Source organism: Candoia aspera, chromosome 6, assembly GCF_035149785.1.
Source record: "Candoia aspera isolate rCanAsp1 chromosome 6, rCanAsp1.hap2, whole genome shotgun sequence".
In the NCBI taxonomy this organism is placed as follows: Eukaryota; Metazoa; Chordata; class Lepidosauria; order Squamata; family Boidae; genus Candoia; species Candoia aspera.
Window position 1 is genome coordinate 44,166,068 of NC_086158.1, and position 27,004 is coordinate 44,193,071.

General features: G+C 37.9%; 2 protein-coding genes across 9 annotated transcripts in view; one reads left to right on the forward strand and one right to left on the reverse strand.

Annotated features, from left to right (window-relative positions):
- Positions 1-14,005, reverse strand: part of SAP130 (Sin3A associated protein 130) — a 23,944-nt gene extending 9,939 nt beyond the window's left edge. For 3 of the 7 annotated variants that reach the window (XM_063306940.1, XM_063306943.1, XM_063306941.1), the window contains exons 1-15: positions 13,988-14,004; positions 12,018-12,135; positions 11,646-11,884; positions 9,694-9,852; positions 9,322-9,433; positions 6,211-6,335; positions 5,578-5,702; positions 5,046-5,196; positions 4,584-4,674; positions 4,078-4,182; positions 3,645-3,786; positions 2,817-2,935; positions 1,490-1,792; positions 582-756; positions 28-132 (exon numbers count right to left, since the gene is read on the reverse strand). In XM_063306940.1, coding sequence (XP_063163010.1) covers positions 28-132; positions 582-756; positions 1,490-1,792; positions 2,817-2,935; positions 3,645-3,786; positions 4,078-4,182; positions 4,584-4,674; positions 5,046-5,196; positions 5,578-5,702; positions 6,211-6,335; positions 9,322-9,433; positions 9,694-9,852; positions 11,646-11,884; positions 12,018-12,129 — 2,063 coding nt within the window. In that variant the 5' untranslated portion in view covers positions 12,130-12,135; positions 13,988-14,004. Of the gene's footprint in view, positions 1-27; positions 133-581; positions 757-1,489; positions 1,793-2,816; positions 2,936-3,644; positions 3,787-4,077; positions 4,183-4,583; positions 4,675-5,045; positions 5,197-5,577; positions 5,703-6,210; positions 6,336-9,321; positions 9,434-9,693; positions 9,853-11,645; positions 11,885-12,017; positions 12,136-13,987 lie in introns of those variants that run through there. The other 4 variants (XM_063306942.1, XM_063306944.1, XM_063306939.1 and 1 more) reach the window with 4 other exon arrangements.
- A 2,578-nt stretch (positions 14,006-16,583) lies between these two features.
- The window catches only part of UGGT1 (UDP-glucose glycoprotein glucosyltransferase 1), a 58,729-nt gene continuing 48,308 nt past the window's right edge, over positions 16,584-27,004 (forward strand). For both annotated transcript variants that reach the window (XM_063306945.1, XM_063306946.1), the window contains exons 1-10: positions 16,584-16,752; positions 18,504-18,640; positions 18,964-19,046; positions 19,470-19,600; positions 20,428-20,540; positions 21,437-21,611; positions 23,321-23,417; positions 25,167-25,245; positions 25,453-25,553; positions 26,612-26,711. In XM_063306945.1, coding sequence (XP_063163015.1) covers positions 18,516-18,640; positions 18,964-19,046; positions 19,470-19,600; positions 20,428-20,540; positions 21,437-21,611; positions 23,321-23,417; positions 25,167-25,245; positions 25,453-25,553; positions 26,612-26,711 — 1,004 coding nt within the window. In that variant the 5' untranslated portion in view covers positions 16,584-16,752; positions 18,504-18,515. The remainder of the gene's footprint in view (positions 16,753-18,503; positions 18,641-18,963; positions 19,047-19,469; positions 19,601-20,427; positions 20,541-21,436; positions 21,612-23,320; positions 23,418-25,166; positions 25,246-25,452; positions 25,554-26,611; positions 26,712-27,004) is intronic.

Genomic DNA, 27,004 nt, shown 5'->3' on the forward strand with positions numbered 1-27,004 from the left:
TTGTGTGTTGTTGTTGTAAAATCTTACCCAGCTGGTCTTGGTGATCCACTTGCACTTCTCACAGAACTCTCTACACGAGTGCCAGCTACCTCAGATGGTTGAGGAGGAATGAGGCTTTTCCTCACTGCCAGCCTGCAAAATAACATACCAACTATTATGAAATTTCCTTTGTTTAAAAGCATGAATATATAAATGCTGTGTAAACAGAATAGATCAAAACTGTAACTACTTAAAAATATTATAGTAGCTCTTCACTATCATTAAAACAAGAAAGGTAATGTACTATTCTGTTCTACTGCAAGTCTAAAGCATTTATTCAAAACTACGTTCAGCAATTCTGACAGCTCCAACAAGAATTCTGAAAAATACTGTTTCTAGCTTAGATCTGCATACGATAAAAGATACAATCAGATACACAAAAGATTAATTGTTCTTCATGGTTTCTTCTGTGCTTTTTTAGCAGTATCAGTAAGTATTATCAACCATACAAAATATGGTTGATGAAACAAACGTTACAAAATAAACTTCTGATATGGTGATGAGCAGATCATAAATATTACTGCAACTGTAATTTTACTCACCCATCAGTAGTAGGTTTCTTTCGGAGAATGCTTGGACGTGGCGATGAACCCTGAGCTGATGTGCTAGAATTGGCACTCTGGCTGTGGGTTTGCACCACTGTGGTTGAAGCTGAAGCAGAGTTGAATGTATTGCTAATTGGATTGGCCATAATGGTGGCTCCATCTGCTAAGACCACTAGTGAAAGTGGTCAGAAGAATAGAAATTTAGTTGAAGTGATTACAGGGAAATTAGAACTTGCTTTCCTTAAAATAACCCATGTTTGCACCCCAAATTTGAATTTATCTTTTAATGTATAGGCTATTCTTATCTATACCTTTTCAAAACTAAATCTAATGATGTTCAATTGGGCATTCTCTCCAATAAGTCTCCCCAGATTGGAGTTAACTCCCTCCCCAGAGAAAAATTTGATAAATGTTTCTATTCCTGGAAGTTGAAAGAAAGAAGAAATTTTATCCTGCCTGATGACACAAGAATTAATATCTGCAATAAAGTTATGTACCCACCATTACTGTATCACCAGTTTGAACAATGAAACAGCAGTCTAAATAATATCCCAGTCCTATGTATGTTTCCTTAAAAATCAAAAGAACCTCTCAGAAGGCTTGTAGAGTATTCAGAATGTATTTTCCTTATGATGCAAATACTGTCGAAATAGCAGATGGCTACTAGAAAAAAGAGATGTTTAACTGGGGCCTACATTATGGTCTTTTCAAAATGGTATGCTTTTAAAGTTCTTTGCAATTTTGTTGTTTTTATTTTGGTTTTATACTGTTGATTTTATTTTGTTTTAGATTTCATATCTGCATCTTACTTCTATGGTTTTAATTATTATATTATAATCTACAAAGAAAATTTTAATTGCTGGGTATAATATAAATATTATAAATAAAACAGAATAAATAAAAACCTGATGTCTTGGTTTCAGTTTGTGGTTGTTGAGGCCCCAGTGGTGCAGTTTGAAGACTTTGAGTGCCAATTGGTGCAGCTGGATGTAGCCCTTGGGTTCCAATTGGCGTAGACTGTATTCCTTGGGCACTGATGGGTGCTGGCTGTATCCCTTGTGCACCAATTGGTGTAGACTGTATGCCCTGTATATGACGGGCGTGTGATGCATCTACTGTCATCAGCTGCATGGGATTAAGATGCACTGTTGAAGCTACTCCTACTCCAGTTTGAGCTGCTATGGCAGAATTGGGAGCCTGGGCTGAAACTGGAACAACATGCTTAATAAATATTTTGGTTTATGTGGTAGTAATTACATACAGTGTTCTCAAATGTACTTCATATCTAATGATGTATTCATATATCTGTAGTTTGATAATGGCAAAAGTTTAAGATTTATGTAAATCAGATTTAGCTTTACATTTACCCTATAGCTATACTGCTTCATATTGCTAAAGTTACATTATAATAACTTACAAGAACATAATTAGTGCTGTAAAACTTAAAATAAATTATTTGCTTTCACACCAACTCAAGAAAATATACAGCTAATTCATATCCTAAGTCCATTCATCACAGCATTTTCAATTAGCCAAAGTAATTTATAAAGTTATTACAGTAGATGATACAGCAATAAACTGGGATAAAGCCAAACCATATAATTGCAGAACTCATGTAGTAATACAGTGATTGTGAGCATGAATTAGAAAGTACCCATTTCAATATTCATTAAACTTAAACTCAATAGGTTGTTTTAGCCTGTATTTTTCAACAGTGCAATTTATTATTAGCCAGCCATAGAATGGGAAGGGCTTGTTTGCAGAGCTTACAACCCAAGCTCATTGCCTCAGTTGTTTCTTTGCAGTGCATAAATAAGAATACTAATCTCTTATATGACTATTGTAAGGATTACTGAAATAATTCATGTGGACTGACCTGGACACTTAGAAAAGCACTGAAAAAGCATTTTTCATATAGATTATTTCAGTTTTTTATGAGTCAACTGCCTTTGACACAATCTGTACTACCTAATTACACATGGAGAAACTGGTTGAATAAATTACTAACATTTTGAACAACTGATAACTTGTTTTATTATTTCTAATTAAGCGAAGAAAGATGTTCAGCTTGCTTTTCTACCTTTGTATTTAGTTGTTAGACCTTCCTTTTTAGACCACATTAATTTGCAATCACACCTTCATCTTAAAAATTGTTTTTACATATAAAGTTTGTTTATACTGCTGCTCTAAGTAAAGCTCCTTTGTAAATTAGTGAAATTAGTGAGTTCTTACCAGGATATTGGCGGATAGTGGATACAGAGCTGGTAATAGGTGTGTAAGTGTGGGCAGCCAAAGGATATGAAGGAGGATATGTTGGTAAGAAATACTGAAATTGAACAGGCACTGACTGTCTACAGGGGTGAAAATGAGAAGTGTTAAATATAATCTTGCAATTAGATCCATTTAATAAACTATAGCTATGATTATTACCTTTTATTGTGCACATTACAGTTCTGATTTGTTAGCTTATTTGGAGACAACAAGGTTTAGAAAAATCATGGAAGGCCATTTGAAAAGATTCTGAAACCAAGCTCATTTCCTTCTATACCTTGCCATGCTATAATCCAATTAAAATAATAAATATGGAGGTGAAGGAAAGTATTTCTAAGAATTGCTTGATTAATGCCTCATTTTTTTAAATAAAAAGTCTCAATTCGATAATTAGTCTAGAACAGCGCTATGTTCATCTGACAAACTTTTGAAATGCATTTTTAAGTACATGCCTAATACTTCTTACAATCCATTTCCTTCCTGTTTCTAAATATAGCAGGGTTTGAAATGCAGGACTTGAGAAGGAGCATTATTTAATCTTAATTATCCTTCATTTCCTTGCATCCACACTACCGAGCAACAAAATTCAAGGCATTCTCTGTCATATCTGGCTTCATTATATAAATGGCTTTATGGCCAGGGAATTTCAACTCTTCCAAAATCACAACAGTTTTCCAACAGAATTATACAAAAGCTTAGTTGTTTTAGAAACTGTAATAATATAAATACCAGGTAACCAAGATTAAGAAGTTCTTAACCTGTGTAAATTATTAAAATTATTTCAGTTACCTATTATCATTTCTAGCTTCCATTGCCACTGGATTTGGAGATGCACGGTGACTAGATATAGGAATGAGATTACTTCTCTCTGCTGTGTAATCAGACTGGATACGGGGAGAGGTGTGTGTGATTTGCTGAGGGACAACTTTAGCTGCATAGTAATAAGAGATAATCCAGTTATTCACAATATTCAGTAAAATTAGACTAAGCAAACAGAATATTCAGAAGTAGTTAAGGCAGCTGAGCCTCTCTGTAAGTTCCCTTTAACAGAAAAACAGTCCACAGTAATTTGGATCTGAACACTTCAGTATTTTCAGCTGAGTGGTCATGTGACATACACAATCCATTCAGTATTGCCTACCTCCAGGAAAAGCAAAAATAAAATGATACTTAAATGTTACAAATCAAATAACAGCATAATACAAAACCAGTACTCACTCACCAACTGGGATGTTTGAAGTGGTCACAGCTGTTGCATGGGATGAGTGTGAGGGCATAGTCACAGTGACAATTGTACTTGTGGCAGCCTGAGTGTGAGGTATGGAACCTAGAAGAAAGATGTAATACAGTTGAAGCTTTGTCCTGAAAATGTCAGTGAATCTAGATGAAAAGCATGGAACAATCTATGCAAGAAAATGTACCTCTATTGACAGAAGCAAGCCAAAGAAATATCAAACAGTATTTCTCACATGGTATAACAGTGCAGGGCTAACGTCTAAAAGAGGAGCACCCAAAATCCTAGCCCACCCATATTTGTGCCCCTACAATCTCACTTTCTCCCAAAATGTTACATGTGTCCCATGACCACCAAAAAGTTAGCCACTCTCACTCTTTTCACTTATTATGAAAGACAAAGGATTTTGTTTGAACAGGGTTTCTCAACACTAATAACTAGTTTTCGTAGTTTTATAAAAAGTTCTCAAGAAATGCTGAACTATAGATACTTACCAGCTGTAGTCACAGAAGGAATAGTATTTGTTGCTAAAATTGGTGCCACAGTTGCTGCTGCTACTGGAGTACCAGTACTAAAAATTGTTTTCTGTAGAGGAAAAAGTTGTACATCAAAAACTGTTGAAAATTTGCTTTAAAATCTTATTGTGTCAATTTGAACTAGTTGCCAAGCTATTAGTCCTCATGAACACAGTATTTATACATAGTTTAAATGGCTCCCATGTGGGAGCAAAAATCAGAAGACAAAAGCTGCATTCATACACAGAGCCATGGTTCATTGAATAAGCAACAACTGAATGGTCTCACTTACTGCATTAAGCTATTATTCATAGATTGTAACATGCAGTAACTGAGATCATGCAACCTACTAAGTAAAACATCACTTCCCTCCAAAGTATGATGCATGAATGCACCAATGTAGAAGTAGTAACTGGTTCGATTGTATTCATAATAATTTACCTGAGCCATGGGGTGAAGCTGTTGTTTTTGTGTTCCTATGGCTGGATGGGAAGGTAAAGTAATTCTGGTTGCTGTATCCCTTGGCTGGGCAGGACGCTGAATACTGATAGGTGCAGAAGGTGGGTGCTGTTGAATTGACAGTGTTGGCCGACTGTAAACACACACACACACACACACACACAGAGGTTATTTTTCTGAGGGTTAATGATACAAGAGATATCATGACTTAAGATATGCATTACCAGAATTAATTCATCAATAGCAAGTACAATCCTCCTGGAACACGAGTCAGGGTCATTTCACGTTACATGGACAACTTCAAGTACATGGAAGCTGATTAGCATAGCAAAATATTTTGCAAAAATGGCTTGGCTCATGGAGCAATTATCTAGGGAGGCAATCTGAAGTAGCCCCTATGTAGTAGCCAGATCATGCAAAGTGATCCTCAGATACAAACAGACCAATATGCAAATACCTATAACCTTCCAATTATATATTTGGACTACTCAATGCTGTGCTCTGTGGTGGTTACCTGAGAGCAGATTCTGTAGCATGTGTGGTTGTTGTAGTAATAACAGGTGACTGAGCCCTTGTGGCTGAGACCGTTGCAACTACAGCAGGCGGAATTGTACTTGAAGTTGTCACAGCAGGCCGAGACTATGGAGGCAAGAAAAAAATAGCATCTTATCTATCAACATTACAATTTGGTTATTGTAAGAACTTTCAACCATTTCAGGATCTACTTTTTAAAAATGAGAGCTGATGTTTAAGTTATATTCTAGATGATATTCAAGTGTATAAAATATGACAAAAATTGTCAGAAGGCATTCTTTTTAGAGCAATAAAGGGAAAAATGCATGACAACCTCACAAGAGTAAGAAATACTTTACAATATAAGTAATTTTAAAAAATTAATCAACTATCACAGACATTGAAGCTCTTAAGCAGAAGGACATCTTGAAGTTCATTATTAGGTATATTTTATTTACAGTAGCATCTCCAAATCTACATCTATAATGTTGAGAAAAGAAGCTGCCAGATTTCCCAGATTATTTACTGTAACTATGCAGTGAGCCACTGAATCTGCAAAGTGGTTTCTTATTGAAAGAGACAAAAGAGGAGCATTAAAACAGTTAAATTACAATACCTCATGACTGCCACTTGCCTGGATAGGTTGATGAATGATATGCTGAACTGCCGGTTGAGCTGTTGCTGCATTTGGCAACTGTGAAGCTGGCCTCAAAACAGTTGTTACTTTAGAACTTGACATCACAGCAGCAGCAGCTGCCCCTGAAGGGAAGCCATACACATATGGCTAAGCAACATTTAATGTTCCATTTTTAAAGTGACAGAGTAGCTGCAACTTTTATTTTATGCAGGAGGCATGCTAAGAAACTAAGAAGGAATACTACTAGTAGACATGAATCCAACTGTATATACAGCAGTGAGATCAGCCACACTTAAACTAGAGATTGGAAGAAGCCATTTAGGCCATCCAATCCAACACCGTGTTCAGTGCAGCACTCCAGCTTAGAACATCCCTAACAAATCAGCGAGTTAATCTACCCAGCGAAGGAGAGCTCATCATCTCCCTCGGAAATTGGTTCCATTATTAAAATGCTTTTATCATAAAGAAGAAAAATCCTAACATTTCTTTGTAATTTGCCTTCCCTTCAAGGCCATCATTCTGTCTCCTGCACACAGGGATGACAGACAACATAAAGAACTTTTTTCTATGCAACATCTGGTCAGGAACTTAAGCAGTGTTGTTATATTTACCCATACCTATTCTCTTTTTAAGGCTAGATATACTCAGTCCCCTTAGTCTGGTCCTATAAAAGTTTCCTGATGACACTGGATACTTTCTTGTGTATGTCTTCCATTTTCCTGGAATCTTGGACCCAGCACAAAAAGTAAGCTATGTCAAATGCCAAATATAATTCAACTACTACTTTCCATGACTTGAAAATGGCATTTTTATTGATGCAACCACAATTGCATTTGTCATTTATTTATTATGAAATATTTATTCCATATTTTGTCTATACTACAAACTGGCTTGCCATAACTATACAAATGATAAAACATAACTTTGTTATGTTTTATAAATGCGTATGTTATTTTATTGTATTTCATTCTCTTATTTTCAAGCCACTTTTCTAACTTCTGTCTTTTAGAGTATTAGTAATGCTAATCAGTTTATGTCATCTCCAGATTTGATAAAGTATTCAATCAACTTCTTCATCCAAGTAATTAATGAAAATATTACACACTATCAAGCCTAGTACCAAACACTGTGGCATCTTACTTGTTACCTTAAACTCATTATATTTTCAAGTGGTTACAAGCACATGATTCTTGGCAGTGTACAATAATTAGAAACATACAGGTAGACCTCACTTAACAACTGCCCTGTTTAGCGACTGTTTGAACTCATGACAGCACTCAAAAAGTAACTTTACAACCAGTCCTCACATTTACAACTGTTAGAATGTCCACACAGTCAGGTCATTATTCAGGTGCAGCATCCCACAGTCATGCAATCGCCATTTGCGCACTTTACAACCAGCTTCCAACAAGCAGATCAATGGAGAAGCCAGCAATAAAATCACAAATTGCGGTCATGTGATATCTCATTTAGCAACTGCGGGTGATTCGCTTAACAACTGCAGACCCATGCAGTTACATGTTTCACTTAACAACCGTGTTGCTTAACAATGGATTTGCCAGTCCCAATTGTGGTAGTTCAGTGAGGACTACCTGTAATCATGAAACATCTACAGTGTAACAGTTAAACATGGTACAAATATTAAAATACTAAAAACACGAATATAAACATTTGATTAATACTCTTGAATATGGTATTCAACCCTGCTGTGGATCTACCTAATAGATATGCATCCAGCCATACTTAACTAATCTGCTAATGTCAAATGGTACCCTGTGGAACACTCTGCTGAAATCAACATATATTATGTCTACAGTACAGCATTCTAACAAACTACTAAAGACATTACCTGATTAAAAAAAATGAGATAGGGTTGTGGCAATTACATTGTTTTCAAATTGCTTACCATATATACTCATGTATATGCCCATCCATGGATAAGCTGACCCTCAAATTTTTAACCAAAATACCATGAAAAATGCGCCAGCCAGGGATAAGCTGACCCTCAAAATTTTTGTATGTTTTAATTTTTACAGTTGGCTTACAATTTGATTTTCACAAATTTTGAGGATTGACTTATCCATGGGTGGTGCATTTTTCATGGTATTTTGATTAAAAATTTGAGGGTCAGCTTATCCGTGGATGGGCCACTAATATGTATGGGATATATGGGTACTTTTAAAAAATATTACATTATATACTCACGGATAAGCCGAACCTATATTTTGGGGTGTATTTTGGCATCTAAAATTCTTTGCTTATCTGCAAATATCTACGGTAGACTGATTACTTATGATCTGCTGTAGATTTCCTCTACAAGTATTGGCATCAGACTGACTGGTTGGTAGTTTCCCACACCCTTTATTTGTTCTCCTGAAGTTATACAGTCTTTCACCCATTCTCCATGATTTTTCAAGGAGAATACATAAAGGTTTAACCAGATCAATAGCAAATTTCTTTAGTAACCAGGAAAGCCATCCATCTGGTTCAGGAGATCTGAACTCATTTAATGTCAGAACATTCCTCCTGACTATGCTTCTATGAAGCTATCAATGAAATTCAGCTCTTCAGTCACCTTTTACAATTGCCCAATGGAATGTATATCCTCTCCTCAGAGAAGACAGAGCTGACTTATTTTAATTGGTTGCGTAAGTCACAGCAGCTAGGCTCACACGCTGTAGTAAACCATGAACTATAATTTCACAATGGCCAAGTTCACTTAGGATGCTAAGACAAACTTAAATAACCCATCTTAAAGCTTAGCATAATGTGAATGCAGCTTAAGACTAATCTCTTTAATGGGACTTGGAAGTGGGAATCTCATTGACTTTAACTGCAGTCAACATCTATACACAACCATGTTGTGATATGTCCTAAGCAACTGAGATTTTTTTTAGGATCAATGAACTATATCATACCATAGACCAAGATGTATTGTGATATCTCCCCACAAGAATGTAGTTAAAAGGATTTACTTCAGATTCCAATCTAGCCTTCTCTAGATGTTTCACTTTAGGAGCAGCATCTATATTAATCATATTTAAAACTTATCCAAACAAGATTACTATATATTCATTCTCTCCAAGAAAGTACAATTATGTTTACTACCTCGAGGCAAGTGAGAAGCTCCAATATGTAAGGGTGGCCCAGGAGCACTACTTCGGATGATTGACATCTGAACATTGGTTGTCATTATATGGTGCACGCTGTTGGGATGTCCCTGTATGCAGAAATAAAGTGAAATAATTCTTTTTAAAAAATTACATGAAAAGCCTTTTCTAGAAGTAATCCATTGGAAAAGTTTAAAACACAAATGATAATTAATTAACTTAATTATAATAACTATAATTAATTTGAAGTTTGAAAAGAAAGGTAAAATTTAGGTATACATCTTTACAGTAGAAAGGTATGCAAGGCTTTTCATTTTCTTCCACAGCCTTAAAAAATAAGCATTGTACTTTAGCAGGAAAAAATAACCACCTGTTGTCCACTGATCGTTGCTACGGGAATAGCAGATGCCTGTGGAATGCTACTCTCCATTGTTACAGTAACCTGCCCAGGGACTTTGGTGGGACCAGACAGAGTAGATGGTGGTGCTGGTGCAATAGGACGACTGGGTATTGTGGGCTTCAGAGGAGGCTGCAAATAACATAAAGATACAATTGCTTGCTCTGTATATGAATATGTAACAATTATTTTACCTTATGGCAGGAGCAGGCAACAAGTGGCTTTTCAGATATTGCTGCATTATAAACTCCCATCATCGCTCCCTGTGGCCATGTTGCTAGGGATGATGTAGTTGGAGTTTGGCAATATCTGGAAGTCACCATTGTGGACCACTGCCTTAGAAGGAAAAATATCCTGCGAAGATTTGTAACTGCTATCTGAATAATAATAATAATAATAATAATAATAATAATAATAATAATAATAATAATGTATTAAACTTCCATGCCGCCCGACTCCCATTTGATAAGTAATTTTGAAAAGAAAATGCCTTTGAAAAATTTCTGAAAAGAAAATTTGTGAATTACAGTTGTCTTCTTATATAAATTAACTAGCTATATCAGCTTTAATGTGGAGAGAGTTCATGGGAATTGCTGTGGAACCATTTCTGTGAACAGATAAATCCCACAATCTGGTTATCTCAAATCCCTTAATTAAAAATGGTTTTAACATTTGGAAAAGCAATCATCTCATTCCAAACGAATTGATCTAGAACAGAGATGATCAAATTGTTATGCCTAGGAGATGGACCTGCTTCAAGCCAAGCTGCTTGGAAGCAGATATTCAATCACTGGGATTTCATTGTTGGCCAGTGAATATAGGGGAGGATGCAGTGACAGACATATTCCCCTTCCAGCTAGCTATTCAACCAATTCTGTGCTTTAAGAAACAATGCCCCTTGGGTTCAATAGGCTTGCTCACAGGTAAACTTTATCAATATCCACTGCCAGTACTTATGCTGCCCATGAAAATGTCACAGATACAAGAAAGGGTATCATTCCATTCTTACACTGACTCCACTGGAGCAAGTAAATCCAACTTGGCAATGGGGTGAAAGCCTTGCAAGAATCTATAAAACTTTATTCAGTCCATTGCTAAGATGAGTTTAGTTGCTCCACAAGACTCAAAGTACTGGCTATCTGTAATATACATCCACAAACATAGGAAAAGACTCTTTCAGCAACTTTATGTCAGTATTATTGTTAGGAAAGAAGTAAACAATAGCCACTTCTCCTGGGGTTTTGGAGCACAGGTTGTTGGTTATACATATCACCTGGTGATTATGTTTTTGCCTTGTAGTTTTATGTTGAGTTTTATGTTCTTATGATTTAGCGTTGTATTTAATTACTGTGAAATACACAGTCTACACTTTCAGCAGCACATAGGTGATATGAAATAAATAAATTAAAGGACAGAAACATTTATTTTATTTAAATTTGCTGGCTGCCCAATTCCAGTGGACTAATCATCATGGCAATCAGGAACCAAATCAAAAAATTAAACAATTTAAGCATCCAAGTTGGAACACAGACGAGCAATTTTATTTGTATAGCATCTTCTGATGCTACATAATGCTGTGCCCCTGGGAAATTAGCTCAAGGCAACTGTTTTACAAATGAGAACAGGTCACCCTAGAAGGCTGCATAGTTATAATATAGTTAAAGGGGAAAAAATCCAGAGGGGCATTTAGTAGTATACATGATAATTGGACTACTGCATACTTTTCCTGCATATTTGTAGTGGCCTCTCTTGTTATTCAGTTATTTTCTATAGTTTAAAAAAAACTTCACTCAATTTTTAAAAAATCTAAATTAATTTTGTCATAAGAAGTCAGAGTAAATAAAAATACCTAAGGCATCAACATGCCAATGTGAGAAGAAAAATATTTACAATTCAGTCCAGTGCAAAAAATTAGCCTCCATTACCTTCATAAGCCCTTCAGAAAAAGAAAGTGGCACTGCTGGAGCCAAATGTGTTGGAGGAGCTGCCACTGTAACTGGTACACCAGACGGCACTGTATGGTGCTGTGTCAACATTTGCATTTGTGGATATGGTCGAACTACCACTGTTTCCTGCTTCTCTTCACGAGACTGAAGAGAGCCAGCAGGAACCACATGATCTCTGGGAGTCACTTCCAATTCTCGATTAGGTTCATCACTCACTACTGGAGAAGAAAAAAAATATTGAAATTTTGAACGACTACCATCAAAGGTGACAATTCATTAAACTATGTAAATATATTTGGTTTCAATGGGACTTACTTCCACAGAACCACAGTCTTGGTAAAAATGCCTTACCTGTGGTTGCTGGATTTATCAGTCCAGCAGATCCACTGGTGGAGATTGGAGGAGGAGCTGGTCCTAGACTTGGGGGAGGGGCTCCAGTACGGGGAAACTGCTGAGAACTCATTTCCACCTGTGAAGAACACATGCAATTGTAAGAAATTCAGATGGCCACATTAAATACCTTTCTGAGAAGTCCCAGTGAAATCTATTGCCTGCCTTTTTGCTTTTACCATAAGTTATTGACAACTGACATGTAAACCACTCTTAAACCAAAATTCTAGTTGTAACTAGTTTAAACAGCCAATTGTGTTTAATAACAATTTTAATAAAATAACTGTATGAATGCAACAGAAACTAGAAACCAAATCAGTTTATAGAAGTTCAAGAGAGATCACATGCTAAAGAATCAACTTAAACAGTTTCTGTTTATTCAGAATGAACTGCATTGTGTTCAGGGACAATCGGTTAAGTTTGCACAGAATGGAATTTTAAATGTGCTTGGAGTCAATTTTTTCTATTGAAATCAGTATTAGGAAGCTCAATAAATACTTCATAACCATGAACTTGTGTATGCCTGACACTGAACTTTTGTGTCTTTAAGAATTAGTTATGTGCTAAAGATCTAGCTTATTGCTTGCCACAAGATACACGAAGTAATCGGGATAAAAAATAGTGTCAGTGATTTCATATTTTTGTAAAGTGGTAATATAATTTTATGCACGTTTCTCTGGAAATAATCCCCATTAAACTTCATGAGACTTATTTTTGGACAGATATATTTATGGTAGCTCTCAAAGTGAGAGAAACAGTGGGTCTGCTGAATTGTTAATCTGCTTCTCAGTGGGTATAAAAACATTTCTATTTCAAATTCTGAAGAAAGAAAGCAACAGCAAGGAACACCATTGTCTCACAGGTGCTCAAAGGGACAAGGAAGATCTGGCTGTTTCTGTGGAACAGCAGGCAGAGATTTCTGACAATAATCAACAAATCAGCCTTAACATAAATTGTAAGAATGGTGCCATTTTATCACACCATTGATCCACATTAGCTTGGTACTCTTTGCCTGCAATTTTCCGAGGTCTCAGGCAGAGGTCCTATCCCCGTTTACTTTATAATGTGAGAGTTTCATAAGCTTCCCTGAATTTCTCTTTAAGCTTTCAGACACCTGGACTCGCAAACTACCTCTGCATGCATGCCCTAACGCAGGACACATAGGGAGGGTACAGTCCTGGGACTTGTATACTACATGTCATAAAGTTATATTTAAACGGAAAGGCTCGCAGCGGCTCCAAGGCGACCCAGCCTCTTGTCCGACAGCAACGGGAACTTCGCCTTCCAAATAATGCAGTCCAGGGTAAGGGCTGCTTTCCAACTTCGTTTCGAAGAGTGTCGCGATCAGGAGAGCTTTAAAAGCTCTCAGACGAAAAGCGATTCATGAGGAACGCAAAACAGAACTAGCTGCGAAGACCACGATCAAACACCGACCAGAGCTTCACCCGAAGCTCCTCCCTTTCTCTCTAATCCGGGCGGAATTATTCTCTTGAAATAAGTTCCGCCCACTGGTTTCGCCGTTAAGTCCAGCCTCTTCTCTCACCAGCCAATTGAAAAGTCTCATCTTCCGACTGTCTACCAATCCGGATCAAAGAAAAGCACTGCCTGCCAACCAATGGGGAAACCCACACAGGATACGCCTGGCTACCAATAAGAAAATAAGTAATGGATAATCAGGGCCAGCTAAAGCCCGCCTCCCATCCCTCCCTGGTCACTATGTGAAACAGACGCGCAGGATAAGGGACCCGGATGTTCAGACAGAATAAAAAAGCTGCAGCTACCGCCACAAACACCGCACATAGCCTCCATAAGAAAAGAGAAAGGGATCACTCGGGTTAGTATTTACTGACCCGTGACTAGAAGGAACGATGAGTTCCTTCAGGCAGAGCCCTGTCCTCAAGGCCAGCCCTTCCCTCGACCCACCGACTTACCTGCTGCGGAAAGCGCGACGGGATCCCTCCGGGAAAGTCCCCAACACCAGAGGCGCTTCGTGCACTGACACCGAGGGGGCTCAGTCGGGAGTGTTGCTTCCGCTGCTGCAGCAAGCCACCCCTCCCCCTTCAGACCGATTGGGTCTCGACCTGTCCCGCCCACCGTGGTGATACTTTCGCCTCGTTGTGCGCGGCCATTGGCTGAGCCGCGGGTGGCGGAAAGAGCCTTGGGAGTTGCAGTTCGAGATCCGAACGGCGGCTGAGGCTGGTGTCGCGAGATGTCGAGGCAAAAGGGAGAAATGCGATTGGTCGCCCAGAAGGAGGCGGCACACCTAGGCTTCTCTCCGCCCACCAGCCTCAGGATTGGCTGGCTTTCTCTTGGGCAGACGGCTTCGGGAGGGAAAGCGGGGCTCTTCATTCACGAGAAGGCGGCGGGAAATCGGCTTGGTATCGGTCAGCGGGAACAAACGTTGCACGGCCTTATTATTTTTGCCTAGTTTACTGCTTTTTTCCCATCGAGAAAAGCAAAAGCAGGGTTATCTTGTAATCTTCCGTGAAGTTTTTCTCCGTATGATGATAAGCCGGACCTGCTGTAACGCGCGTGTACTATTACTGCAATATGTAATGGGCTATCGTCGCGATCTATCTGCCAAATGTTAGGTAGTAACCTTAAAAATCTGTAGTGCAGCCTATGACACTACTAAGGAATGGCACGAGCGTGCTGTTGGCGTGCTGGCATCAGAAACCGCTTGGAATCCCAGTTTGAGCTGTGATGCTCAGGAACTACAGCCACTCAACTCTTTGCCTGTTACCTTTTTATTTCCTTAACATTTAGACACAAGTATTAAGGAGCCCTCGCATATGACGAAGAGAGACTCTGGAGTCTGAAATAAATGGAGCCTTCTGTGTTAACATAGGAGCAATTGTGAGCCTTGTTGGACTGATTAGCCAAGAAATTTAACTTCTCAAGAACAGAATTTCTCTATTGTCATAGATGATGCTTTAGGATTGGAAGGGCTTTTCTACAGTTTCAGCATATTTCAGAATATGACCAAAAATTGGCTTTGCACCTTTTTTATTTAGAGAGGTTTGGAGAAATTAGATATATGCAAGACATTCCAAAGATTTTTCTAGTGGTATCCCTTCCCGCTGCCAGGAAGTTCCAAAGTTTATAATAAGACTCGTATCTAAGCTCCTCAAATCTATTATTAGAAAGAATCTTACTCAAAAGCAGTATGTAACAAAAACTAAATATTCCAGTTTTACAGCTGTAACTATTTCTTGCATCAAACATATGAAAATTAAATAGATGGAAGAACCCACCTCTCTCTAGAGCCACACACAGAATTCTTTCACCATACCATACTAATTATGGTTGGAATGGGTTCTGACAATAGGATTAGCATCTAAAAATACTTACAACGTTCTTCCATGAATGGAAGTCTTGCATAATCTCGCATAGTTTATTGGCAGTAAAACTATCATATTTTCTCAATTATAAGATAGTGGCTCCCCTCTAAGCATGATCTGTTTTGCAGTACTTGTATGAGACATAATTTGGGGGACTCAGACTGAAAGGTCTGCTGAGATATGATGGCAGCTAACCCTCTGCTTCTGACTCTTAATTCTTCCTACCTCATGAAAGTGAAGGTATAATGGGAGAGAATGACACTCAGACGTTCATGCTCATTAGAGAAGTCATATAATGAAATAAATGAGCTGACTGCAGAACAGTAAATAGATTGTGAACAGAGCAGTTAATATTGGCATCTTTCTTGTAACTGCAGTCTAAAAATGTGGGCCTCATACGGTCTGACCTCTGCTTCAATGTGCATTGCTAAAAGGAGCGTGGAAAGGAAGAACGGCTTTTGTTTATGAGAAAGGAGACTTAAGTAATAAGGAGGTTTGGCTAAAAAACTGGAACTGAAATTTGTTCTGGCCAGCATCGTAGTACTAGTGTAATGCAACGCAATGCTCACATTTCTGTTCGAGAGTTCTCCGAACTGTGTAGATATCTTGAAAACCTTGAATTTCACCGACCAGACAGGATGGGACACTACTAGATTCTATTGTGCACTCTCTACATAGACTACAGAAAGCAAGCAACTCCCACTGATAATGAAAGAGATTATGCAATTTCTTTACTTGCGTGCGTAAATGCGAATATATTCAGAGCCAGAAAGACAAAACAGTAAGAATCCAGGATCCCGGAAGAGCACCCCCAGCATTAGCAGCATTCTAGCTGCTTCTGCTTTCCTCCATCGGAGTTCGCAAAAGACAAATATAAAAAACACGGGTATGTAACACCGATCAGGGGAAAGACGGCTTCCCGCCGTCTTCTCCTGAACTGGAGAGCCCCGCTTTCCCTCCCGAAGCCGTCTGCCCAAGAGAAAGCCAGCCAATCCTGAGGCTGGTGGGCGGAGAGAAGCCTAGGTGTGCCGCCTCCTTCTGGGCGACCAATCGCATTTCTCCCTTTTGCCTCGACATCTCGCGACACCAGCCTCAGCCGCCGTTCGGATCTCGAACTGCAACTCCCAAGGCTCTTTCCGCCACCCGCGGCTCAGCCAATGGCCGCGCACAACGAGGCGAAAGTATCACCACGGTGGGCGGGACAGGTCGAGACCCAATCGGTCTGAAGGGGGAGGGGTGGCTTGCTGCAGCAGCGGAAGCAACACTCCCGACTGAGCCCCCTCGGTGTCAGTGCACGAAGCGCCTCTGGTGTTGGGGACTTTCCCGGAGGGATCCCGTCGCGCTTTCCGCAGCAGGTAAGTCGGTGGGTCGAGGGAAGGGCTGGCCTTGAGGACGGTGCTCTGCCTGAGGGAAACCCTTCTAAACTTTACGTCAGCATTTTCCCAACCAGGTGCCATGGCTTGTTTTCATCCCTACTCCTCACGGTTACGTTGAGTGGGCATAATGGAAACTGCAGTACAACATATCTAGTCTGTCACGCGCTGGTGGACCTGTTAGGTTCGGTTAAGCTCAATAACCTAACATTAGTTTTAGGCTGATATTCTTCCCACCCGGTTTCCTCTTCCTGTATTTGCAAGGAGTAAGTGAAAGTGTCTCCTGTTCGTTGTGCCACAGTTTGTAATGTACTTAAGTAATTAGGACTTCTTCTAACTCTTGCTAGTGTAGCAGTTGGTAATGGAGTGTTAATGCATCCTCCGCTCTTTTAACTTATTGAGCATCAGAATGGTCTGTGAATATCTTTCTGTGGAAGTAATGGGAATCTGAAAAGCAGAAGCATCTCTTTTCCTTACTTTGTGTGGGAAGGTAGAAGAATGAGGAACAAAAACATCTGTGATTTGCTATCTGGTTCTTTTCAGGGGTTTTGCATGTACATCTCTGTTTTTATATATTTATTTATTAAATAAATGTATAATCTAGTACACGCTGCCCATCTACTAGAAGGAACTCTGGATGGCTAACAAATACACAAAAACACAATTCAGTTATAAAAACCATTTAAATGAAAAACAGCACTGAAACTCTGATAAAACTCACGTCCATAAATAAACCGCACCATGACAGCTCCATCAACATCCTGACCACAGTGCCTGGGGGACAAGCAAGATTTTCACTGCTTCCCTGAAGGCCATCAGGGTTGGGACTACCTGTATCTCTTGGGTTGGGGTGGGGGCTGTTCCATAAGGCAGGGGCCATGACAGAGAAGGCATTTTTCTGTGACACTCTTTCACCAAGAGGACCTGGAACCCACCCATCTAGTGAGACAGGCAGAAACTGTCAGAGACAGGAGGTCCTACAAGCAACCTGGCCCCATGCCATTAAAGGTAACAGTGAGCATCTTTAATGGTATTCAAAGCCTGGGAGCCAGTGCAGCTCACACAGCAATGGTGTAACATGGGGATACTGCGATGTGCCCACAACTGCCCAGGCCTCTGCATTCTGAACCAGCTGAAGCTTCTGAATGCTCTCTGCTCTTATTGCAGCTTCTTCCAGCTGGGCTCTAGTTGTCTCTTATGCTGCTTCAACTCCTGCAGTGCCTTTGAAAACCAGGGGACCATTCATTCATAGAATCTACATTGGCACAATCCAGTCTGAGACTACTGTTGCTTCCTTATTGCAAACAACGACTTAAGACTTTGGTCAAACTGTGCATCAGAGTTTCAGGGACTATCTCCAGTTCCCTCTGGAACTCCTCTGGGTCCAACTTCAATCCTAGCCTTATGTGGCTAACAGTTAAGGATAATAATAATAAGGATGGCACCAGATTGGTTGCTCCTGATCAGTAATTTAAATCAAGATCAGGACTCTCAACTGTCTAAGAGTTATTGGACTCCCAACTTCCATGAACTGTAGCCAGCATAGTTGGTAGACAGGAATAATGTATGTCGCAATCTCTGTACCATAGATTTTATTATCCCTAAACCAGTCCTAGAAGTGCTTTTAATATTCCTATAAAAGTCTGATAATCATTGCAAGTCTTCCTTATTGTTAGCTGGTGTATATTTCTCAAGAACTGCATTTTAAAGATAAATAATTTCACTTTTTTTAGTGTTTTTATAAGATGGGAACTCTAACTGCACTTATTGGAATTTGGATGACCTTCTCCCTAGTTGAAGCACATTCAAAAGCTGTTACAACATCCTTGACTACTAAGTGGTTTTCCACACCTCTGTTACTCGAAGCAAGGTAAAAATGTTGGTTTAGTGTCTTTTTTCCCCAAACATTTTACGTGTATGTATAAAATCTCATTTACTCATGTTATAATCTTGTAAGACAAAGCAATATAATTATATGTTGTTGTGAGTTGGGTGGCCTTTATCAGTCTATAATTCCAGTATTGTAAATGTACGCAGCTAAGCTAAGAGCATTGGCTTACCTAAAAATGCCCAGTGAATTCATAACAAAATTAAATTTGAATTGCGGTCTTCTAAATTGCAGTGTTTTCTCGGTTTTTAAGATTTAATCGGTATGCTGCTACTTTTTTTAACGAGACTAAATATTTTTTCCAGTGAATTTTTAGCAGAAGAAGATAATGAGAAATTCTGGAATTTTGTTGAGACTTGCCAAAACTTTAAGTCATCTAATCATGATGGTAATTATCTTTATCCTTGTTTGCTTTGTTGATTCAATATATTATTTAGTCCTGAAAGTTGATTTTTTAAAATGAAATATCTTTATTATAATTGCAAAAAATTAAGTTTTCATATTTATAGTTGGAAGACCTGGCTATTCTGCAGACTATTTGGGCAGCAGTGGTATTAGGCCTGCCTTAGTTATTAGTGGGTTCTTTATTTCTTTTATATTATGTTTCAGTGATTTTATGTTGATAGTTTTATCAATATAGATTTCTAGCTTGATATGACCGTACTGGATGATGATTTTGCCTTTTACTCTATGTAATTGTGTTCATTATTGGCAGAAGTTGGATAATTGTAGAGTGAACTGAGGCAATCATTGTTTGAAATCCTTCTTCTCTTCCACTAAAAACTAAATAATTTATCTTGTTTGTTGGCAGGTACTGATTATTCCTCTTACCATACAGTGCTGCAGGCTGCTTCCCAGAATCTGTTACCTTTGCAACAGAACTTGTTGAAGTTTGCTTTATCTTTACGCTCCTATTCAGCTACAGTTCAAGCCTTTCAACAGGTTAGGGCAAAGCCTTGGGAATTTTTTTGATATGTATTTTCTTTTAAGCAATAATGATGCAATAGGAAATAACAAATCTCTTTTCCTTTTAACCTAGCAGAACTATCCCTTGAAGCTGCCCCTTACTATTAAAATTGAATAAATTTACTGGGATCAAATTTGGTGTTATCCTAATAGCTATTCCCTGAATGCTAGCCTGTCCAAACACTGAAATCAGAAGGGCCTCCAAGATGTCCATACTTTTCCATTTTGCTGCCAATCCCAGGAGAAAGTAACCATAATCAATGCTGTAAAAATTATAGCATGGAAACCATCCCTTTTAGATTAAAACAGTTAAAATTGCAAAAGTAAATAACTTCTTTTTTATCCTTCCTACCTGACTGCCATTCTTACCATTAACAGTATGCATGAAAACAAAACAAATCTGCAAAGGGAAAAAAGTGCTAAAAAAGTTAGGAGAGGAAAAGAAAGCAGATAATAATATTATTTCTTGTTTTTCACATAGCTCCACGATGAATTATCTTCCTTGATTATAAATGAAGTGACAATTTCTTTGTGTGGTGTCTATTTTTGGAAAGATTGGAGAAGTTGATTCTACATTACTTGCTTGTATCTATCTGGACTGAAAGCAGAAAAATTATGAAAAAGTTCTTTTTCTCCAAGTTTCAGCTGGTCAAAATGATTTCTTTTTGCCATTTATTTATATTGATCAAATTATCCTGCATAGATGAATCCATTAAGAGAGTGTATACTAAGGTCCCATTGCTCTGACTATGATGTGGTGGAGGTTGTCATCATCTTATTAAAACAGATACATTTTAATACAGATAGCCGCTGATGAGCCTGCACCAGAACAATGCAATGCATTCTTTGTTGTTCATGGAGAGAAGACTTGTGAATCTGACAGACTTGGAATACTTCTACAGACAGCATCCAAAAGGTTGTTTTGTTTTTTGCCAAGACATCCTACTGATCTCATTTGTTAAATGAAGGGATTTTAATAAATGTTGTCTTTATCTAGATTTTATTTCTTGAGAATATGTAAGTCCTGATAAAACGATCTTGTTTATCTTGAATGATTCAATATTACTTGGATGTGATCTTGAAGGGAATGGATATTCATCTGTGATTTCAGGATTACTACACCAATGAGAGTATTTTGATCTTTTTCCTAATAGTGATCTAAGATTTGGATAGTCTTTAAGATAGTCTTGAAATAAGTTATAATATGAGGATTTCTGAAGATTCATTAGAAATGAAGAATAAAGGGATATTGAAATAATATGTGGAGGGAGCAAGCAAATAAAAGCTTTCCTTCAAGGTCCTCATTCATAAACTTCAGTCTGTTTTACTTAGCAAGCAAAGCTGTTAGTTTTCTTTTCTGTATGTCCTGTTATAGTGATAGCTCTGACATTTAGTGATTTATAGTATTTTCGCAGAAAGAATTATTAATAAAATAACATTTTGGGCTAATTTGGATCAAAGTATAATTTAATGAAAATGTAGGCCCTGTCCATTCAGTTTCATCTGTTTTTCATTGGATTGGATCTAAGGTTCTCCTACATGGTATTGCTCCTATTTTCTTCTGAAAATATACATTGTAATAGGAGGACATTTGGGGCAAGTCCTATGTCACTTGGGGTATTAATCCTGCTTCCTTATTTCAGAAAACAGAACAATTCATGTGTGCATGAATTGAACATTTGTGTGTCTATCTTGTCATCTTTGATGCAAATATTGGATGACCACACAGTAACCTTTACATACTGTTCTTATGTCTCTAGTGCCTGATTTAATAAAGCATTGCATTTATTTGTATGTATTCTCTTGCTCCAGGCCAAAGCCTTTTATGTTTAAAGGGGATCACAAGTACCCGGGATCAAACCCTGAAAGCCCTGTTGTAATCATGTATGCTGAGATAGGCTCAAAGCAGTTCTCTAAATTTCACAGACTTCTCGTATCAAAAGTCATTACAGGAGAAATCACCTACATCCTTAGGCATTACATTGCTGTAAGTTCTGCTATCATTGTACAGAGCAATATTCATTATTTAAAAATGTTTTATCTTCATTATAGTCCAATCTAAAATTGAAAGTACTGTTTTTTTATTTTGCCTAAAGGCCTTTATGAAATCAGAATAATTGCTCATAGTATTGCGTAGCTGTGTATTTTGGAGGTGTGTTTTTCTTTTGCTATATCTTTCCAAAGCATTTTGCAAAGTACTTCATGACATTTTGATTAGTTATGGATGGCATGACAGGTAACTAGATAGCTGATTGAAAATTAAACTGAAAAGACCATTGTATTGGATTCTCATCAATTTGGATTGAGTTATTGCCTAGATGTCTAGAAGGTTTGATCCTTAGTCTTCTACACTTTAACTTTTTATTAATGATTTAGATGAAGAGGTAGAGATTTTGAGATGATCCAAAATTGGATACAGTAACTCATACCATACAAAATAGAAATAATATTTAAAATGGTCTTGATAGGTCAAGGTGTGTTCAGAGAAAGGCAGTGGAGATGACTAGAGGATACAGTATTTCTCTCCTACAAAGAGAGAATGTTTAGCTTTGAGGAGACTGACGATGGGTATGATAATACTCTTTATATTCCTGAAAGGGTATCATAGAGAACAGCTTAAGCTCTGTTTTCTCTCACTCCAGCACACAGAATACAAAATAATGGATTAATGTTACAGAAAAGCAGAATCCAACTGAATGTTAGGAAAAGCTTAATAATTGTAAGGGTGCTTTGCAGTGGAATCAGTAACTCAGAGAGGTAGTTGGGCTCACATTCACTCATGCTTGGGCAATAACCACAAGTAATCTCTCAGAGATGCTCTAATTTGGATTCCTATACTGAGCACAGGGCTAAATTTGATGCCTAAATGGTCCTTCCAATGCTATGATTCTGTCAACTTTCCCTCTGTTACTACCAATTAACTGGGAACTTGACTGTAGTCAGAAAATACTCTTAAAAATTTGGAACCTGTTTGGTCTCTATTAAAGGAACAACAGGTTCAGACTGTTTCTGGTTAAAGTCCTTTTTCATGTGCTTGAGTTGTCTTTCTGTCTCTTATCACTCCAATGTTACTGTCTTGATTTCTGCACTGAATTTTATTAGTCAGCAGTGGAATGTTTCCCTTCTATCAATAAGAGGATAAAGGGAAGCTATAGTCTTACTCATCAGAGCAGTGTTTCTCAGCTTTGGCAACTTTTAGATGTGTGGACTTCAACTCCCAGAATTCCCCAGCCAGCCTTGGCTGGGAATTGAGGTCCATGCATCTGAAAGTTGCCTAGATTGAGAAACACTGCTCCAGAGTGTTAGCTTGCCACCGGAGAATGAATACCTTTGTAATAAAAAACATCACACTACTTTTGTCTAGAATTTATGTTTTACATATCTGGGCTTTCCAGAGAGTATCAGGATAAGATTTTTAGATAAGTAGACCATTGTTTCTTCCTATCCAAAGGTAATTCCAAGGAAACAAGAGATTCCCTATTGCAGGTTGTTATGCAGAAGCCATAATTCTCATCCTTTGATCAATGAAAGTTCTGAATTAATTTGTGAAGTATGGATAAGCCACAACATTCTTTGAATACTGGTTGGAGAATGTAGTTGATGATAACTTATAGTCTTGCAAAGTTGTAAAACATGAATCTAGCAAATATTTTGTTGAGCAATATTACTGTGATTTTACCTTTTTTTTCCTTGTAGAATCCAAGTAAAGAGAAAGTCTACCTGTCAGGCTATGGAGTGGAGTTGGCCATTAAAAGCACAGAATATAAGGCTAAGGATGATACCCAGGTGAAAGGTGAATTCCTACCTTTAAAAGTAGTAATAGTTCCATGATGAAATAAGATATGCTGAAAAACTCATTGTGATTCTCTTCATAGCCTAACATTCTTTCATGGCGTTTTAAGGCTATTTATTTATAATATGTGTTTGTTTGTTTATAGTATTTATATCCCTTTCTATAGCCAGGAGTGTTCTCAGTGTAACTTTCATATCAATAAAAGAAGGCAGTCCCTCTCCTCAGGTTTACAATCTAAAAGAGATATGACTCAAAAGGAAGAGGTAGTATAGGTAAAGGAAGACAAGGATACCTTGGTACTCATTCTTAATGTTATAAGGATCTTAGGCCTTCTGCCCCAACTCAGTGGAATGACTGCAGGGAAAGAAAAAGTTTGATGAATCTGGCTCCTTAGGGGTGCAATGGTTAGAGATGTTGCCTTCTCTCTTCCCGCCACAACCCTTTGTTGATATATTTACTCCTGTTCATTTTCTATAATAGTTAACCACAAACTAAATACCAGCACTCAGTGGAAAATCATCAAGTAGCAATATCCTTCTTGCTTAATATTCTTGTCACTCTGGATTTGTCTCCTAGTTGTCGGAAGCAACATTAGGCTAGATCAGAGACCTTATTTTTAAATTTGTCTGCTGGCTTGTGTGGTGAGCCACCTAGGATTACATTTATGATGTACATCAGATAGAGGCCCATTTGAATTCTGCCAGTCAAGGAAAAGGTTCTGAAGATGGTATCCAACTCCTTGACTCAAGATTGATTTCCTGTGTGGCTTGCTACTGGCTTCTGATGCAGGATTTCTCTTAGGAGTTCTTCCTTGGAGATTTGATGCATGCAGAGTCAAAACTGCCAAAAGTCTAACATCTAATGTACAGTTAGTTGCCCATTGTGATCCCCCTTTTTTAATCATAAAATTGATATATGTATGATAACAGAAAAATTGAAATATGTATGAAAAGCACCAGTCTGATGTAGTGGTTAAGGCACCTTGCTAGAAATCAGGAGACTGTAAGTTCTAGTCCTGCCTTAGGCACAAAGCCAGCTGGGTGACTTTGGGTCAGTCACTCTCTCTCAGGAAGCCATAGGAAAAGGGAAATAGGAAACCACTTCTGAAAAACCTTGCCAAGAAAACTGGAGGGACATGCCCAGGCAGTCGCCAGGAGTCAACACTAACTCGAAGGCACCAAAAGAAAAAAAAATAGCATATTTCATCAATAAAATCCAGCCTAATTATTGTTATTAATAGCTTTAAAAATCTTGAAAATATATGAGAATTTGTTGGCTTTTCCAAATGTTTTATTTGACTGCTAATAAAAACTGTATTCTAATTGTGTCTGAGGCAGCATGAGGAATGATAACACTGTTCTATTCATTTTGGTCAACAAGTGATTTCTTTTAGTTCTTTTAGTTAACGGAAAAGTTTTCAACACCAGTCTCCTGTGTACCAATAGATATGATGGGGTTGATGAGCAGATAGCATAAAAGCAGAATAATCAAGAGAGTTGGGGGGATTGGAAATTCCCACCCAGTTAGAATGTGGCCTTGATAACAGGAAACAAAATGCAAGATCAAATCTTTAGTGGGTAGCAAGAACAGTAATATGAAATTCTTAAAAAATGGGGTAATGATTCATTACACTTTAGAAAGTAGAGTGATTATCCTCATAATAGAAATGTCCTAACCTGTCTTCTGTTACTGACAGAGTATATTTACTATCATGACTTCATAATTAAGATGTTTTTCATGTTTTTGTAGGTACAGATGTAAATACAACAGTAATAGGTGACAATGACCCAATTGATGAAGTGCAAGGATTTTTGTTTGGGAAATTAAGGTATGTCATTATGCTGATAATTCTTCTGATCTTTTTTTAACATTTCTGGATCAAACATTCCAAATTGTGCATTGCAGGTTTAGTTTTTCCCAAACTAAAACCTGTAAGATAGTAGGAAAGATAACCTAAATTCATATAGACTAGGGCAATAGTTTTGTTTGTTTGTTTGATAACAGATACATTTTCTGATGTTTTTCGCCCTTTCAGGCAGTTGCATCCCCATTTTGAAGAAGAACTGAAAGAATTAAGAAAGCATCTTGTGGAAAGCACCAATGAAATGGCACCCTTAAAAGTGTGGCAGTTACAAGGTAATCTGTCCTTATTAGATTTGTCTTTTGGGCAAATCTGAAAAACATCCTCAGTGTATACTTTATAGAGGCAGTTGACTTGCATACGTGTCTCATCACAAATTTACCACATCATTGCTTTGGTAGTAGTTCTGTGACTTCAGCACCAAATATTCTGGTGTCAACAAAATAATTCAGATGTACAAATGTGCTTGGAAGTGATGCAAGATATATTTCTTCTTTATACTGAAACTTGAGAAGTACAGGAACTGTTTTTCATACAGAAACCCCAAATCAGCAGATATTGGCAGACATAACTGAAGCCACCTTAAAGTGCTAAAAGCTACTTAAAGCCTTTGGGAAACAGCTTGTTAGAAGCTATTCTAAAATGCGGATAAGAGGCATAGACTATATGGGAGTACAAACAAGCAGTCTTTGCATGATTCCCAGAGGAAAAAAACAAGTTTGTGATACAGTATGTGTGTGGGGGGGTGTCAAGGCCAAGGTTGTTCTTTCACCCTGTCAACTGATTACTATTTGACAACTGTCATTTCTTCCTAATAAGGTATTCAGGAAGATGTCTGTAATTAATTCGATAAATTGCTTGCTTGCTTGCAAAGTTCGTTGTTCTGTCAGAGAACACCCTGTGATCATAGTTCAATAAAGCAACTTCAAAGCACTTTTCAGCTGTTGATTTGTAGTTAATTGGGGTTAAGCAAAAATTCCTTCAAAGAAGTATGGGAAGTATTACAGAATGTATCTCTTGTAGCTACATTAATGTTTTACAATTTATAATATTTTTCATTGTGTTTAGCCAAATGTGTTTAAGAATGTAGTCTAAACAGGTATGGGGTTGTTTGTAAAATGTGGAATATTTTCTCCTTGGGTGACCTTTTTTGAATAAAAACACAATGATATGATATGATACGATGCTTTAAAAAAAAGTGAAACAATTAGGTTGATCGAGTAACATCCCCCAAGTATGAGTCCATCATCAACCATATGAGCAGTCTCTTCAAATTTATATTTTTGGTTTAAAAGAGCTGGCTTTTGACTGAACCAATTGTTTTCATTTGTAGATTTAAGTTTCCAAACTGCTGCTCGTATTCTGGCTGCTCCCACAATGGATGCTTTGACAGTCATGAAAGATCTGAGTCAAAATTTTCCTACAAAGGCTAGGTAATTGCTGCTGTTGCTGTTAAGGAGATGTATAAATAATACAAGTTAAGAGAATATAGAAGAATCTTCATTATAATATGTGAAAAGTTTATTTTGGGGGGATGTAAACGATACTGGAATTTCCCTTTCATAATGGATCCATTTCTATTTGATCAGTCCACTCCATGTGCCTGATGGATCCTACTGGGCTTCAGAGGGAGCTTGGGGTTGTTCCTGGGACTCTGGTCTTGCCCAGTTATCTGGGAAGAGTTTGAACCTTGGAAGTTTGAGTTTGGGCTTTAGATTTATGTTCA